General features: G+C 36.0%; 2 protein-coding genes across 10 annotated transcripts in view; both read left to right on the forward strand.

Moving 5' to 3' along the window:
• Positions 1-9800, forward strand: part of ndrg3a (ndrg family member 3a) — a 35314-nt gene extending 25514 nt beyond the window's left edge. For 3 of the 6 annotated variants that reach the window (XM_079858134.1, XM_079858135.1, XM_079858136.1), the window contains 14 exons: positions 920-1025; positions 1117-1237; positions 1914-1976; positions 2160-2220; positions 4739-4825; positions 5123-5179; positions 5292-5395; positions 5477-5542; positions 5646-5697; positions 5783-5830; positions 6002-6037; positions 6180-6231; positions 8235-8273; positions 8732-9789. In XM_079858134.1, the coding sequence (XP_079714260.1) occupies positions 920-1025; positions 1117-1237; positions 1914-1976; positions 2160-2220; positions 4739-4825; positions 5123-5179; positions 5292-5395; positions 5477-5542; positions 5646-5697; positions 5783-5830; positions 6002-6037; positions 6180-6231; positions 8235-8273; positions 8732-8898 (1059 nt within the window). In that variant the 3' untranslated portion in view covers positions 8899-9789. Of the gene's footprint in view, positions 1-919; positions 1026-1116; positions 1238-1913; positions 1977-2159; positions 2221-4738; positions 4826-5122; positions 5180-5291; positions 5396-5476; positions 5543-5645; positions 5698-5782; positions 5831-6001; positions 6038-6179; positions 6232-8234; positions 8274-8731 lie in introns of all 6 variants that reach the window. The other 3 variants (XM_079858138.1, XM_079858139.1, XM_079858137.1) reach the window with 2 other exon arrangements.
• A 358-nt stretch (positions 9801-10158) lies between these two features.
• sla2a (Src like adaptor 2a) lies at positions 10159-12428 on the forward strand. Of its 4 annotated transcripts, none has more exons than XM_079858140.1 (8): positions 10159-10344; positions 10580-10719; positions 10874-10979; positions 11057-11143; positions 11413-11516; positions 11611-11757; positions 11902-12031; positions 12150-12428. In XM_079858140.1, exons 1-8 carry the CDS (start codon positions 10205-10207, stop codon positions 12262-12264), a joined length of 969 nt encoding a protein of 322 aa, XP_079714266.1. In that variant the 5' UTR covers positions 10159-10204; the 3' UTR covers positions 12265-12428. The 4 variants fall into 4 exon arrangements, with proteins under 4 accessions (XP_079714266.1, XP_079714267.1, XP_079714268.1 ...); XM_079858141.1 differs by having other exon boundaries at positions 10265-10436; XM_079858142.1 differs by having other exon boundaries at positions 10265-10348; positions 10592-10719.
• Positions 12429-14789: the final 2361 nt, after the last annotated feature.

Here is a 14789-nt window from a genome sequence, read left to right on the forward strand (position 1 = left end):
CTTATCATATAGACAAGGTTTTTTTTTTTAATGTTTTTGAAAGTCTCATGCTCGCCAAGCCTGTATTCATTTAATCAAAAATGCTGTAAAACAGTAATATTGGGAAATATTATTACAATTTAAAATAACTGTTTTCTGTTTTTATATATTTTAAAATGTAATTTATGAAAGACATGATCGTATTATGATTGTAACATTATACTGTCTTTAATGAATCCTTGATTGTATTATTTAAGTATTAATTTCTTTATTGAGCCCAAACTTTTGAACGTTAGTGTAGTTTGTGTGTATGTTTGCCCTAGTATTGAGGATAAGTAACTACTATAATGCAGCACTAATTGGGCTCTTGGAAGGATGCTTTATAGATATTGGCTTTCTTCCTAAACCGATTTGGATGATGATGACTGGAGTGAAATTAGAGTACAAGAAGTTCACGGTTCATCCTTTCAACATTTATGTATATTTATTTATATTAAAACATTAGATCTCTGGATTTAGATCACTTACATAAATCCAATGGGTTTAATCTTGTCAATGAATATGAATCACTAGATAAATTTCACAAATTTGAATGCCCAGGGATTCTTTAAATTAACCATAAACCCAAATCAGTGCATAATGCAATGAAAAATGTTTCTAAGCAAGGCACACACCCATAATGCAACAGTACTGATGTGCAGTGTTCTGTGCAGCTGTTTGGCCTTCCCTCTAGATCTTTCTATTGATCCTGCAGCCATCTGTTTGAGCCTCTCATGGGGGATATCACTTACTACACAAATACATTCTTCCTGAAAGCAGCAGCACCAACACTTCACTCACTTAGTAGTATAGTAAACCCTTAAGCATTTCCTGGCAGCCTGACGAAGTTTTTGAGGAGAGATTTTATTGCCTGTATTTGACTTCTTGTTGTTTGTTCCAGGAGCATGACATTGAGACGCCCCATGGTGTGCTCCATGTGACCATGAGAGGCAGCCCTAAAGGCAACCGCCCTGTCATTCTCACCTACCATGACATCGGCCTCAACCGTATGTGAAAAAAATTAAATGACAGACAAATTGTGTACTTGTCAGAAAGTCTGAGTATGATGATGACGTTGGTGTTTTGGTTGGTTTTCAGACAAGTCCTGCTTCAACACCCTGTTTAACTTTGAGGACATGATGGAGATCACTCAGCACTTTGCCGTCGTGCACGTGGACGCCCCTGGCCAGCAGGAGGCAGCACCCCCCTTTCCCACAGGGTGAGTGGCACGTCCCAACAGCCAATGAGGCAATACTGCCATTAAACACATTATCAAAATCTTGTGATTACAAAGCCCTGCATCTTGAAAAACAATTTCTGCTGATTTGCAAGAATTTCGAAGAATTCAAAATGTATGTTAACTCACAATCTGCGAAGGAGTGAACAAATATTTTGTCGAATATTAATGTAAAAAAAAACTAAAGTAGTTTAAATGAACACTTTTTTTCACAAAATATGTTGTTTGAATGTAATAAAGCATCTGGCTCATGTTTGCATTTTCTTCTGTCATTGGCCATAATTCTAACTTGTAATCATGACTAGGCATAAAATAATATATATATGTGAATATCAGCTGAGAATTGAACAAAGAGTTCTAACCTGGCAACCTGTCTATGTGGCAGTGTTTCTGGTGATTAAGGGATAAAACAAGACGTCTTCGCCTTATAAATGGTTGTTGAAATGCTATGAAATGCACATCATATTTTGTGAGAAACTGGTGTGCAAACAGGCACTAATTTTGGAATCAGCACTCCAAAGTTAGTAAGAAACAAGTATTGGATTTAATTCAGCAAATAAGATGCAGAGTGGTGTTATTTATTTGTTCTATTCCCTTGGTTAATATTGGTTGGTTATATTCCCATTGATTGTCATTTTCTGTCTTTGTTGCTCTTCAGGTACCAGTACCCTACCATGGATGAGTTGGCAGAGATGTTATCCTCAGTCCTGACTCAGCTGAAGTGAGTAACAAAGTCCAGCTGGTCCATTAGTATTGAATTACTCTCTACCACATCAATCAGTGACGGAACAGAACTGCATCTGTAGGACTGTTTGAGTGAATTACAAGATTTCTCTGTAGGGAGCACTGATGAAACACTGCAGATGTTGAAAATGACACAGGATGTGTATGTATCTGTTTGCAGGGTGAACAGCGTGATTGGCATTGGTGTGGGAGCAGGTGCATACATCTTAAGCCGCTTTGCTGTGAGTTCTGCTTTTCATTTCACTTTCATTTTATTGTCTTAAAAATTTGTCTGTGCCTTTCTCTCTGTCTAGCTCATTCTTTCTTTCTTTATAACGGTATTGAATCCCCTAAATTAGCATTCTGTTTGCGTACGGAATACTGAATTGCCTCCCAAACCCGTCGGTGTAACCACAGCAACATTTTTGTGTCTCTCAGCTGTAAACAAGGAACATGGATGCCAACAGTTTAACCCGTTTGCTGTTGTCTGTTTTTATATAAAAGAAATAATAGCAACTGGAGATGTATTAGTGATTGAAAATTTTAAACTATCTATGGAGTGTAATGTGGCTGTAAATTAACAATTTGCAAGTTAAGTACCCCTGCATGGTTCAAAAAGATTTTTTTTTCTTCTGCTGTCTCATGTCAAGTTCAAATTTTACTTTCCCTGCAACATTTTGACTGGCCTGTTAAAAATATTTTTCATAGGAAGTATTAAAAAAAATCTATAAGAAATGTTTTCCTTAAAACAACTATTTACAACCAATAATTAATTTGTTTTTTAATATAATTATTTGAATTAATAATATTAAATTTACAAAAATAACTTTAAACTTCATAAACACTAGATTTTGTAAATGTTTTATATGCTTTGTCATTATTATTAGTTATTTTATATTTCTATATATTTTTATCCTTTTAGTTTGAATAATTTTAGTTCTTCAACTTGAATTTAGTTTATTTCAATGATCAAGTTTTTCATATTTTTCAACGAATAATAGTTTTAGTTAACAATAAAACACTGAAATTATGCTGCATATTAAACTGTGGTGTGTACATGTCCTATATCAAACAGCTATATCACATACAGTGAGGAAAATAAGTATTTGAACACCCTGCTATTTTGCAAGTTCTCCCACTTAGAAATCATGGAGGGGTCTGAAATTGTCATCGTAGGTGCATGTCCACTGTGAGAGACATAATCTAAAAAAAAAAAATCCAGAAATCACAATGTATGATTTTGTAACTATTTATTTGTATGATACAGCTGCGAATAAGTATTTGAACACCTGAGAAAATCTATGTTAATATTTGGTACAGTAGCCTTTGTTTGCAATTACAGAGGTCAAACGTTTCCTGTAGTTTTTCACCAGGTTTGCACACACTGCAGGAGGGATTTTGGCCCACTCCTCCACACAGATCTTCTCTAGATCAGTCAGGTTTCTGGGCTGTCGCTGAGAAACATGGAGTTTGAGCTCCCTCCAAAGATTCTCTATTGGGTTTAGGTCTGGAGACTGGCTGGTTTAAGCAGGGGAACCTTCCGTGCCATGCATGATTTCAAACCATGACGTCTTAGTGTATTACCAACAGTAACCTTGGAAACGGTGGTCCCAGCTCTTTTCAGGTCATTGACCAGCTCCTCCCGTGTAGTTCTGGGCTGATTTCTCACCTTTCTTAGGATCATTGAGACCCCACGAGGTGAGATCTTGCATGGAGCCCCAGTCCGAGGGAGATTGACAGTCATGTTTAGCTTCTTCCATTTTCTAATGATTGCTCCAAGAGTGGACCTTTTTTCACCAAGCTGCTTGGCAATTTCCCCGTAGCCCTTTCCAGCCTTGTGGAGGTGTACAATTTTGTCTCTAGTGTCTTTGGACAGCTCTTTGGTCTTGGCCATGTTAGTAGTTGGATTCTTACTGATTGTATGGGGTGGACAGGTGTCTTTATGCAGCTAATGACCTCAAACAGGTGCATCTAATTTAGGATAATAAATGGAGTGGAGGTGGACATTTTAAAGGCAGACTAACAGGTCTTTGAGGGTCAGAATTCTAGCTGATAGACAGGTGTTCAAATACTTATTTGCAGCTTTATCATACAAATAAATAGTTAAAAAAATCATATATTGTGATTTCTGGATTTTTTTTTTTTTTTTTGATAATGTCTCTCACAGTGGACATGCACCTACGATGACAATTTCAGACTCCTCCATGATTTCCAAGTGGGAGAACTTGCAAAATAGCAGGGTGTTCAAATACTTATTTTCCTCACTGTATTTTTATATCATCCCCACCTGCACTTAGTGAAAATAGTGCCGGAAAAGCTGCATTGCCCCCAGAGGCTCTGAATGCAGGACTGTTATTATACTGCCCGCACTGCAGCCTCAACCATCTGAGGCTATTGATCAAAGTCTAAATATCTCTGACACACTCACAAGCCTGATATATTCAGCATTTCTTTTATGCAAAACAACCCATAATACATCTCTTCCCCCTCCCTCTTTTCTCATTCACGGGTCGCTAAGTGCCCTGTGTTATTTTCCTGTGCTGTGCTCTCTCATCCCCTCTTCATATGAGTGCGCAAAGACTTGCTCACTAAAAGATTAATGTCACTGACAGTCAGCAGAGGCTTCAGAAGGGAAGATCCTTTGAGTTCAGCTGCTAAAAACTCCTCCTCTGCCATGACTACATGCACTTTTAAATCACTCTCCCCACGTTCCCCTCATTAAAGACCCTAATTCCCTAATTTCCTTTGCTCTGTCTTCAGCTGATTCAGCCGACCCTAGTAGAGGGGCTGGTTTTGATCAATGTGGACCCCTGCGCTGAGGGCTGGATAGACTGGGCTGCTTCCAAGGTGAGTATACACTTTGATCAAACAGATGGTGATTATATATAATATATATGGCGATCAGCTGTCCTTCCTTGTCTCAAAATGCACACCAGTAATGTTTTTTTTCCCCTAAGAAACGATTATAAAAGTTACTTAAATGCCCTAATTGAACTAAGGCCTAATCCTGGCTTAATCTAAGCCCTGTCTGTGAAACTGGGCTTCAGTGTCTTAAGGACTCTACCACAGGCGCAGCAATATGTTTGTATTTTATTACTTTCATAGTATTATCCATATCCATATTACTCGATTTTTTTTTTCTAGCTCACTGGGTGGACTAGCAATCTAGTGGACACCGTGATGTATCATCACTTCAGCACTGTGAGTAAACCCCTCTGGCTTTACAACAATGCTTTGTGAGCACAATGAGAGCCAGCTGGCTATTATTTCTCTTTAAACGTAATGTTTTTTATTTATTATTCTGAAACATTAGGAGGAGCTGACTGACAACCAAGAACTGATTCAGACGTACCGCCTGCACATTGCCCAAGACATCAACCAGGACAACTTGGGCCTTTTCTGTGGCTCATACAATGCGTAAGTTACTTTTCATTAAAGAAATCATCTGTATTGGTCATTAATTATGCTGACAAACCTTCTGGTCTTTGTTTTTAACAGGCGTCAAGACCTTGGAATCGAGAGGCCAGTTGCTGGTCTCAATGAGAACACAGTGAAAACGCTGACGTAAGCTTTTATTTCATTTGATTATTTTATTTGGTTACAGTTCTTTTTATTTAATTTTTTTTTTTTTTGTATTTTCTTTTCACCACTGTCTGTCCCTGTGCAGATGCCCTGCTCTTCTGGTGGTTGGAGACACTTCCCCTGCTGTGGAGGCTGTGGTAAGTCTGGAAGTACAAGGTCATTTTTCCCCCTTTTGTTGCTGTACCCACTACTTGAAAACTAATAAATTATTTTATATTACAGGTTGAATGCAACTCTAGGTTAAATCCAACAAAGACCACCTTGCTGAAGGTAAGACAACATGGGTATTTTGCAAAGCCCTAACTCTTAATCTTCAAGTCCAGCATTTAACTCGTCTAACTTTTTGCTCTCCTGAAGTGGTACATTGTGAACTGCGTGTATTTCAAAGTGATATTTTTTTCATTTTTTTTACATTATTTGAATTCTCTCTCTCTATGACAGATGGCTGACTGTGGCGGTCTGCCTCAGGTTGTTCAGGTTAGTCCTGATCTTTTAATTCTTGATATTGAACACCATATTAAACACCTCCGCCCCTGCTGTTATCTTCACCAATGTTCAAGTGTGCATTATGTAATATGAATGTGTAATCCTGTTTAAATGACCTCTAATCTCCCAACAGCCTGGAAAGTTGGCCGAAGCCTTCAAATACTTTGTTCAAGGAATGGGATACAGTGAGTATTTTTATCCGTTTACCTCAGCGTTTGACATATTCTAACCTGTGAATGTATCTTCAGTGAGGTTAGTTTAATCTGCAGAGCAATCTGGGACAGCTTTCTCCATAAACATGCATCTGTTTATCTGCGTTTCTGAGACACTGGCCTATGCTGATTATCAATTCAGCCCAACACTATGACTAATGGCCGTCTTTTATTAAGACAAATCCGGCTCTGGGAGTCTGTCTTTGTTTCTTTTCTCCTTTCTTTTTACCGCACACAACTCACCATGACTTCCCACACACCCTGTGTTTTGATTAGTTTTCCTTCCAAACTACAGACGTGCACGAAATAGCAATGTCCTCTGAATGAGCCCTCCCCACATTTTGGTTGACAGGTTTCGCCGCACCAGCATAGTGCTTAATGTGCTGCCAGCGCTCTGTGTGAAAAAATGTCACCCTCTCTCTGACCTCATACCTCCCCCTCAAAAGATACTTGCTGTTTCATTTCTGCACTGTTGTATAGTCTTTGTTGCAATCAGGCAGGAATTTACATGTCAGGAGTCGGACCAAAGCGGTGATTTTTCAAGAGCATAATACTTGGTAACATTCATAACAGGCTTTTAAATTAAGCAGTCAAAGCCCTAGAGAGTTTTTAAAGGGGGTCACACCATGAGGAATCTAATTGCTAAATTTTATCTTGAGATTGAAGAGAACATTGTACTATAAAAACATACTTTGAACATTCAAACAGGACAAAAAAGAGCTCCTTTTTTTATTATTATGGGGCGACAGTCATTATCTGGAGGTCAGAAAGTTAAAGGTGACTGGAAGTTAGAGTGAAATTGGATAATGGTTATGAAGAACTTCACTGTGAATATCAGGGAAAATTATTAAATAATAATAAAAAATTTAGATGCCAAAAAGATTCATAATTATTAAAGAGCGTAACTGCGTCCCAATTTGCATACTATCCATCCTAATTAGTATTTGAAATGATAATTAGTGTGTTCCAAATCATAGTGTTGAAATGACTCCAAAGATACCCAGATAGTCTAATATTTCCGGTTAGAATCCGAAGTGCAGATCCGTGCAAACTGTAATGGCTAATATTGCCTACAACCCATTGTGCATTAGATGAGGCTTCGATAAGAACTACAAACACGAATACATTTTTTAAACTACAAACATGGCGGATATGCGAGACAACAGTTAAGTGGAGAAGGGTTTTACTCGTGATTAACAATCAGTATCTAACCTGATGAAATAATATTTATTCAAAGTCATCCACATTATATTTCATCTGCATTTATAGAGGTACATTTGGTCATTAACTTTCAAATGCATCATTATACAAACACAGGAGAGTTCTCCGCATGAAAGACCCTCTGATATGACTCGCTGATACGGTAGTTAATTAAATTAAATTCAATTGAATGTGGCGGATTTTAACTGTGACAAGATGATTGACAGGGCAGTTTAAATGTTGTAAGGATGCATGTAATTAAGCGGCAGAGTGGTCCGTTAAAGACGCAGTTATGACAAAGTAGCATGTCCCAAAGCTTACCTACTCTTCTGCTACACACTCAAAAGTATTTACTTTTTCTTCACAAAAACAGTAAATATTTAAGGGTGTAGTACAAGTAGGCGAATTGGGACGCAGCACATGTTTTTTGCCTCTTGGCGCCCTCTGTAGGTGAGGAGCCATAAATGAAGCATTAGGCTCAGCTCACGTCACTGCAGAAAAAGGATTTGCGATTTAAGACCCTGCAGAAAGGCCACTGAAACACAGCTGTAAACACCTGCAAGGTTTACAGTGGTAATTAGTAGGGTTGAGGTTGTAACTTGCAAGGTTACATTTTAAAACGCAGCCGTCCCCGTAGTATCTAGCCTGTATTCAAATTAACAGAAATATTGAAAACATTTCCATGAAATACTTCACACACTTTTCTTTTTATACCAAAACCTGTACAGATATCTTATTGTTCTGTCTATCTGTCTCCCTTCAACATTTGCAAACAGTTCCTCATGTTTTGCTCAGCCATCTGAGCACTGAATCAGGTACCCGGATGTGATCCAACAGTTATTTTGACTGGTGTTTACATGCTTGCATGGTTCACCTCTGTGCTTGTGTTTAGACATATTTGCATGTAGATATTTGACATGGTATTATTTAGTGGTTGACCGATATCGGTTTTTCAATTTTGTGTTCTTCATTTAATTTTATTTTTAAATTGTTTTTATTTTCCACATTTTTCAGAAGGTATGTGTTGGTTTTGCTTGAATGTGTCTTTGCGCTGTGTTTGGTAGATCTACATATCGTCAGAAATGCCTCTGTGTGCACATTTATACTGTATGTGGGCAGACACAAGATGTATTTCTGATAATCTATTATTACATTCTCGGTTTGGTTTCCTCTTGCATGATGCTTGTTCTATCTGTTTGCTTGCAATTGCCCCCGATTCTACTGAAGACTGAAATAATCACATATCTTCTCATATCTCACTCCCACCTCACAGTACCAGCGGCAGGCATGACCCGTCTGTCTCGATCCCGGTCCTCCTCCTCCAGCATCACATCCATGGACGGCTCACGCAGCCGCAACCTGAACAGCCCTCTGGACGGGCCCAACTCTGGAGTCCTGGACAACCAGGCCAGGCCACAAACCATGGAGGTCTCCTGCTAAAGAATCTGCTGTCCTTTCACCCCTCACCTCCTGTTATTTGTGTCCTAGATACCTACATGTTTCTAATGCCTTTAATAGTGAGGCAGGGGAGGCTCGAATGAAATGTATTATACTGAAGGTATGCATAATGAATATATGCAGATGTTACTATATGCTAGCCACATTTTCAGCCATAAAAGCAGATAAAATTAAAGACTAATATATATTTACACATGAAGGGTCTTCCATCACGCTTTTTATTTTCTTTTTTTTTTTATCACGGTTTGCGTTACATGGAATTAATTCCACCTCTTTTATGAGCCACTCTCACGTAAAGGAAAACACATGCATTAAAATTTTTCTTTTTTATGTTTTATGGTGTGACCTGTGACCTTTCCTGTGCTCTTATCGTGCTACACTGTGTGCTATTGTTTAATTTGTTATGTCTTACAAATGTGTTTCGTCGTTGAATACACTTTCCTGTTCATCATATGAATGTAATGAATGTTCAGTAACTGACTTTTGTTGTATTTATATTAAAAACTCTAATGGGTTATACTAAAAACCATCAACTATTAGAAAACAAACACTTGTAATGACTCATCAGACAAAAGAAGTGGAATATCATTTTTTATTTTCATTTTAATACTTGTTTCTTTTTATTTTTTAAAAAGTTACATTAAGCCATCACCGTTTTAAATATTCAAAACAAAAGTAGCATGGACTTAGTTTGATATAAAATCATTTTTTTCTTTTGTATTTTAATTCCTAACCATTTTTTAACATAATAATTCTTAATTAAAACATGACTTGATGTACACATGGAATGACAGCTGTATATGAGTATGAAATGGTGTCTGACAAAGTCACTGTCCACTGATTCTCAATTACTAAATAAAGTTAGATCATGGGAAATAACACTGTTCATGCATTTTTTTCCTTAGACGTTTATAGCTGATATACTTTTGCTTTCAAAATAGTATTATTTTCAGAACCACTCAAGAAACAACCGCCAATGAGACGGAAGATCAAGACGCAAAGTTTCCGACCACACATGTACTTTTTCCTCCCCTCACCTCAGGCAACACTTCTCAGGTTGTGGCTATACTATTTTTACCAGTCTCTTCAAAAAAATTGAAGGTGCATAATTGCCAAGAAAATGTTAGAAGCTCAAAGTTATCACTTAAACACAAAATTACCTTCATGAATGATATAGCATTGGCTTAACTTTCACATGGCCCGTACAGTTTATATGTCATTGTCTATATCCTGCACAACAGTTTTATTCTGACTGTTGTATGATTTGTGGATTTGTAAAGCACAGGAAATGTCATTTGCATGTTGGTTAGTTCACCACAACTACTCAACAGAACAGAAGTCAATTCACACGCACAACAACAGACAACAGAGGATGAAGGTCGTGTCAACACCGATGTGCACTCATCTAGTGATGGTGGGATTCCTATAGTGGGTAGCCTACTCTTTTATCAAATGGCATACTATTATTTTTATATCTTGTAATTTTAGCGTTTTCGCACACGGAGTTGAAACAGAGCTGAGTAAGTATTTATAGCTGTCTCTTAAACCATCGATTCCAAAAAAAAAAAAAAAAAGAACCTTTATTTTTATGTCTGTCTGTTTTTATATCAAATGAATCAATAATATTGTGTAATTGAATTTTTGAGTAGTGTTGTTTCTTCAGTTGGGTTTTCAGGGTGGATTCTGTCATAAAATCAGAAAATGGTGATAAAATAACGATGGGGTGTCTAACAAGCAGACTGTGGCGTCGATCTGCTCTTCACAGACTGGAGGATCCCGTATTGATGTCTGATGGGTGTTTGAGTATGAGCGTGATTATGCAATTAATCTTCCACATATGAACAGCTTTTCTTTGTCAAACACCTCTAACTCAGTTAGCTTTTACTCTGTACTAAATATTTTTTTAGTCATGTGGTGTATAATTAATTATCCCTCAAGTGTGTCTCTTTTACTTTAGCTGCAGGAAATAGCATGCACACGGCAGTGGCTTTATGCAACTTTCCACCCCACAGGTCTGATGTACATGGTTTATTTTTTGGAGACAAACTGAACATTATATCCGAGTAAGTAAAGATTATTTTTTGACATAAATGCAAGTCTGTGCTCAAATAAATTCAGAATGGGTTTGTTTCTGTTACAGAGATGATGACATGTTGAGAGTTATTTCTACATCAACTGGCACAGAGTTTTTCATTCCTCACACGTACATTTCCAAAGTGCACAATCGGTCAGTCATGTTCAAACTATTTTTTAAAAACATTCCTTATTTCCAAAAAGAAAAGAAAAAAAATAATTTCTGTTCTTTCGGTTTGAGTCTGGCCTGCATGGGTCCTCTCTCTCTCTCTCCCCCATGTAATGTTTTTCTACCATCATAAAAATGGTGAAAAAGAAAACCATAGACAAGGAGAGTGTTATGTGATGTCATCAGATCATAATTAGGGAGTGGATTATTATGTCCATTATTAACTTTGCCAAATCTTGTTTATTTCAATAAAGGTGGCTGTTTGAAGGCATCACCAGGAGAAATGCAGAACAACTTCTTATGCTGCCTCAAAACTACTCTGGATGTTTTCTAATTCGGGAAAGCCAGTCATGCCCTGGTTAGTCCGTGCTAAAAGCAATTTATTGCTTGCCATCTTTTGTATTAATAAGTCTATTTTTTAACCGTAACAAATGCATTGCTGTTGGTTGTAGGTATCTACTCACTCTCAGTGCGACAAGATAGAGACCATGTGCACAATGTAAAGCACTACAGAATCAATCAGCTCGACAACAACTGGTTCTATATCCACTACAACCGGACCTTCTCCACTCTCACCCAGCTGGTAGACTTTTACTCACGTAAGCTCATATGACAAAAACAACAAACTTGCTCAGTATTAGTCCTCCAACCCACAAAAGACAGTCCATTGCATTTCAAAGATGATAAATACAACATTTGAATGTTAAAATAGATCAGAGAGAATACGTTTCATCTATTTACAGGACCTTTTAATGGAACGCACTGTCAGCTGACTGAACCTTGCTTACTTCATGACTCGAACACAACTGTAGCGCATATACCTTCACCAATAGCATTCCAGAGGTCCAATCTTAACTGGAGAGATGTGTCCAGGTAGGTTTAGTTTTTATTTGGATCACATTTTTCAGGCTTTTCCTATAATTTAGGCTAGTATGATGCTTGCTTTGGTTGTTCTGTGTTATGCATAGAAATAACTCATATTTATCATCAGGTCGATGATTCAAAGGCAGTTAAAGGGGACGGATCAGGAGATTCTGGTTAGTGAAGGACTGCGAGAGTCTATGAATTCATATTTTTACATCACAGAGTCGAGCTGTGAGGACTGAGTGACATCCAACAAAGAACAGATATTGATTAACATCAAAGCCCACCGGCAACTATAGTTGCCGCAGTGTATAGTTGTCATTTTCCTTTTGTAAGTATTTTTCTAGATGTTATCTAAGTTTTATGTCTCAGTGACATGCAAGCAAACAACTAAATAAAGGATTTCAAGAAAAAAATAAGGTATTCACTTCCTTCCTGTCACATGAGGCTGTCAACTTTCTACCCCTACTTCCAGGAAACATGGCGAAGGCAAACCCTCCCAAAGAAAGGTAATTTTCATGTTACTAAGTATTTTTTGTTGACATATACAGTATATATATATATATATATATATATATATATAGATAGATAGATAGATAGATAGATAGATAGATAGATAGATAGATATAAATATAGCCTATAATCATGAGGGGCTCTAGAATCATCCAAACAAAACAAATCTTACAAGAGAAAAAAAAGTTAATTCAAGTGTTCTATTAGTATACTTCTTTTAAAATAAAATTAAGAAAGTATACTTTAAGTCTACATTTTATATATTTCTCAAAAATATACTTTATGTACTTCAGAAATATACTTAAAATTACATAGTGTACTTGACTTATACTGAGAGAAAAGTCCAAGTGTATTTGGCCTGTACTTGTACTCAATCTTTTCATCGAGATATACTTAAAAGTATAATTATTCAAAGTATACTTGGCTTGTACTTTTTTTACATAGTTTTTTCACAGTCTTGTGAAACTTACATTGTTTGAAAATATTGATTAGAATATTGATATAAAACAGATATGTTGATTCTGATTTTGAGGATGAAAATCTGATTCTGATTTGATTCTAATCATAATATAACATTATTGAAAAATAGTTTTTTTTTTCAGTACAAAAAAATTAACTAAACTTTGACAAAAAGTAACTTTTATTGTTATAATTGGGATTTCATAATATGTAGATATATACAACTGGAAAAACTTGTGAAAAGATATCTTTCAGTTAGTCAAATAGCAAATAGTGGAGCTCTGCAGCCATCTACTGGTTAAAGTGATAATTTGTTACTTTTAAAACTGCATTTTCCAAAAGATGGGCAAAAATCTTACACTAAACCACGTAAAATTATCCATGTTATCCCCAGGAATGAAAGTTAGAAATGCATTCTGTACCTTTTGCACCTGTACAAAAACATTCTTAAGCCTGATTAATGATCATGGTAACACTTTACAATAAGGTCTCATTTGTTAACATTAGTTAATGTGTAAACTAACATCAATATCGAGGAATATATATTTTTTACAGCATCTATTAACCTTTGTTAATGTTTTATGTTCATGTTAGTTCACGGTGCATTAACTCATGTTGACAGATACAACTTTTGATCTTAAAAAATTTAGTAGTAAATGTTGAGATTAACATTAACTGATTAATAAATGCAGTAGAATTATTGTTCATTCTTAGTTCATAAGCTAATGTAGTTAACTAATGTTAACAAAAGAAAACATATTATAATCTTTTGTTATTTATTTAATGATAATTTTGATTATTTTATTTTAATTTTTTTAAATGAAGATTTGTTAAATTATAGTCATATTTTGTGTCTGTTGTAGTGAACAGAATGCATTACCTTGGGAAATTGCTCAATAGGACCTGACAGAAAGTAAAGTAACAATACAAACTATAAAGTAACTTACTTTAATACAGTTATGTGACATAACATAATTATGCTGAATTAATTGTGCAATTGTGGGAAAATTCTTATTTTACCTTAACTTTGTTTATATAAATGCAACAATACTTTAAAATCTATTTTTATGTGTCAGTATTTACGTGGTCAAAATGCAACTCTGTATTTACCCACCTTTTAGAAATGTGAGAACTGACGTGTTTATATGTTTTGTAATCATGAGACTGACTGACCAATTGTAATAATGGAGGCCTATTATAGTTATATAGACCCTTTAAATATGAAATGAAGGAGATAAGGTTGCTACATTTATATTATGACATTGTCTGCCCTTTCATTAATAGTTGACAACTTACTTAACTAATATATTTAAAATACATTGTATTCATTTCATAGTAAAATACATCAGCAACTCTTTTTAGTCCCTTAGTCCAAAGTGGTCACAAATGCTAGTCCTGCCTCTCATGATGTATATCCCACTGTTTTGATTTCTTTTTAAAATATGCAATCTAACATTACATTAGAAAATGTGATTTAATGTTATTTAGAACGCTAGTCAATACATGTTGATTTTTATGATTGAAATTTTTCCTGTATGACTTTGTTTTTTAAGCAGTCTGCAACAGATGTATTTGAAAATTGCTTTTTAATTTGTTTTAAATATACAACTATAAATATATATTTAAATTAAATACATTTTTTTAAACGGACATTACATTTTACAGTTGTGTTTTTATTCAGATTAGCCTACAGAAGTACAATTTAGCTTAGTCTCAAATCGCATTTGAGCTGAGTGCATGGCGCCCTCTACTGGTCGGTTAAAACATCGTCCACACGAGGGCGCTCAACACACAC

Source organism: Squalius cephalus, assembly GCF_949319135.1.
Source record: "Squalius cephalus genome assembly, chromosome: 22".
NCBI lineage: Eukaryota > Metazoa > Chordata > Actinopteri > Cypriniformes > Leuciscidae > Squalius > Squalius cephalus.

Coding starts and splice junctions, on each gene's coding strand:
- sla2a (XM_079858140.1), top strand. CDS start 10,205: ATGTCATTTGCATGTTGGTTAGTTCACCACAACTACTCAACAGAACAG. Junction 11,144..11,412: donor ATTTCCAAAGTGCACAATCG/GTCAGTCATGTT, acceptor ATTTCAATAAAG/GTGGCTGTTTGAAGGCATCA. Junction 11,517..11,610: donor GGAAAGCCAGTCATGCCCTG/GTTAGTCCGTGC, acceptor TGTTGGTTGTAG/GTATCTACTCACTCTCAGTG.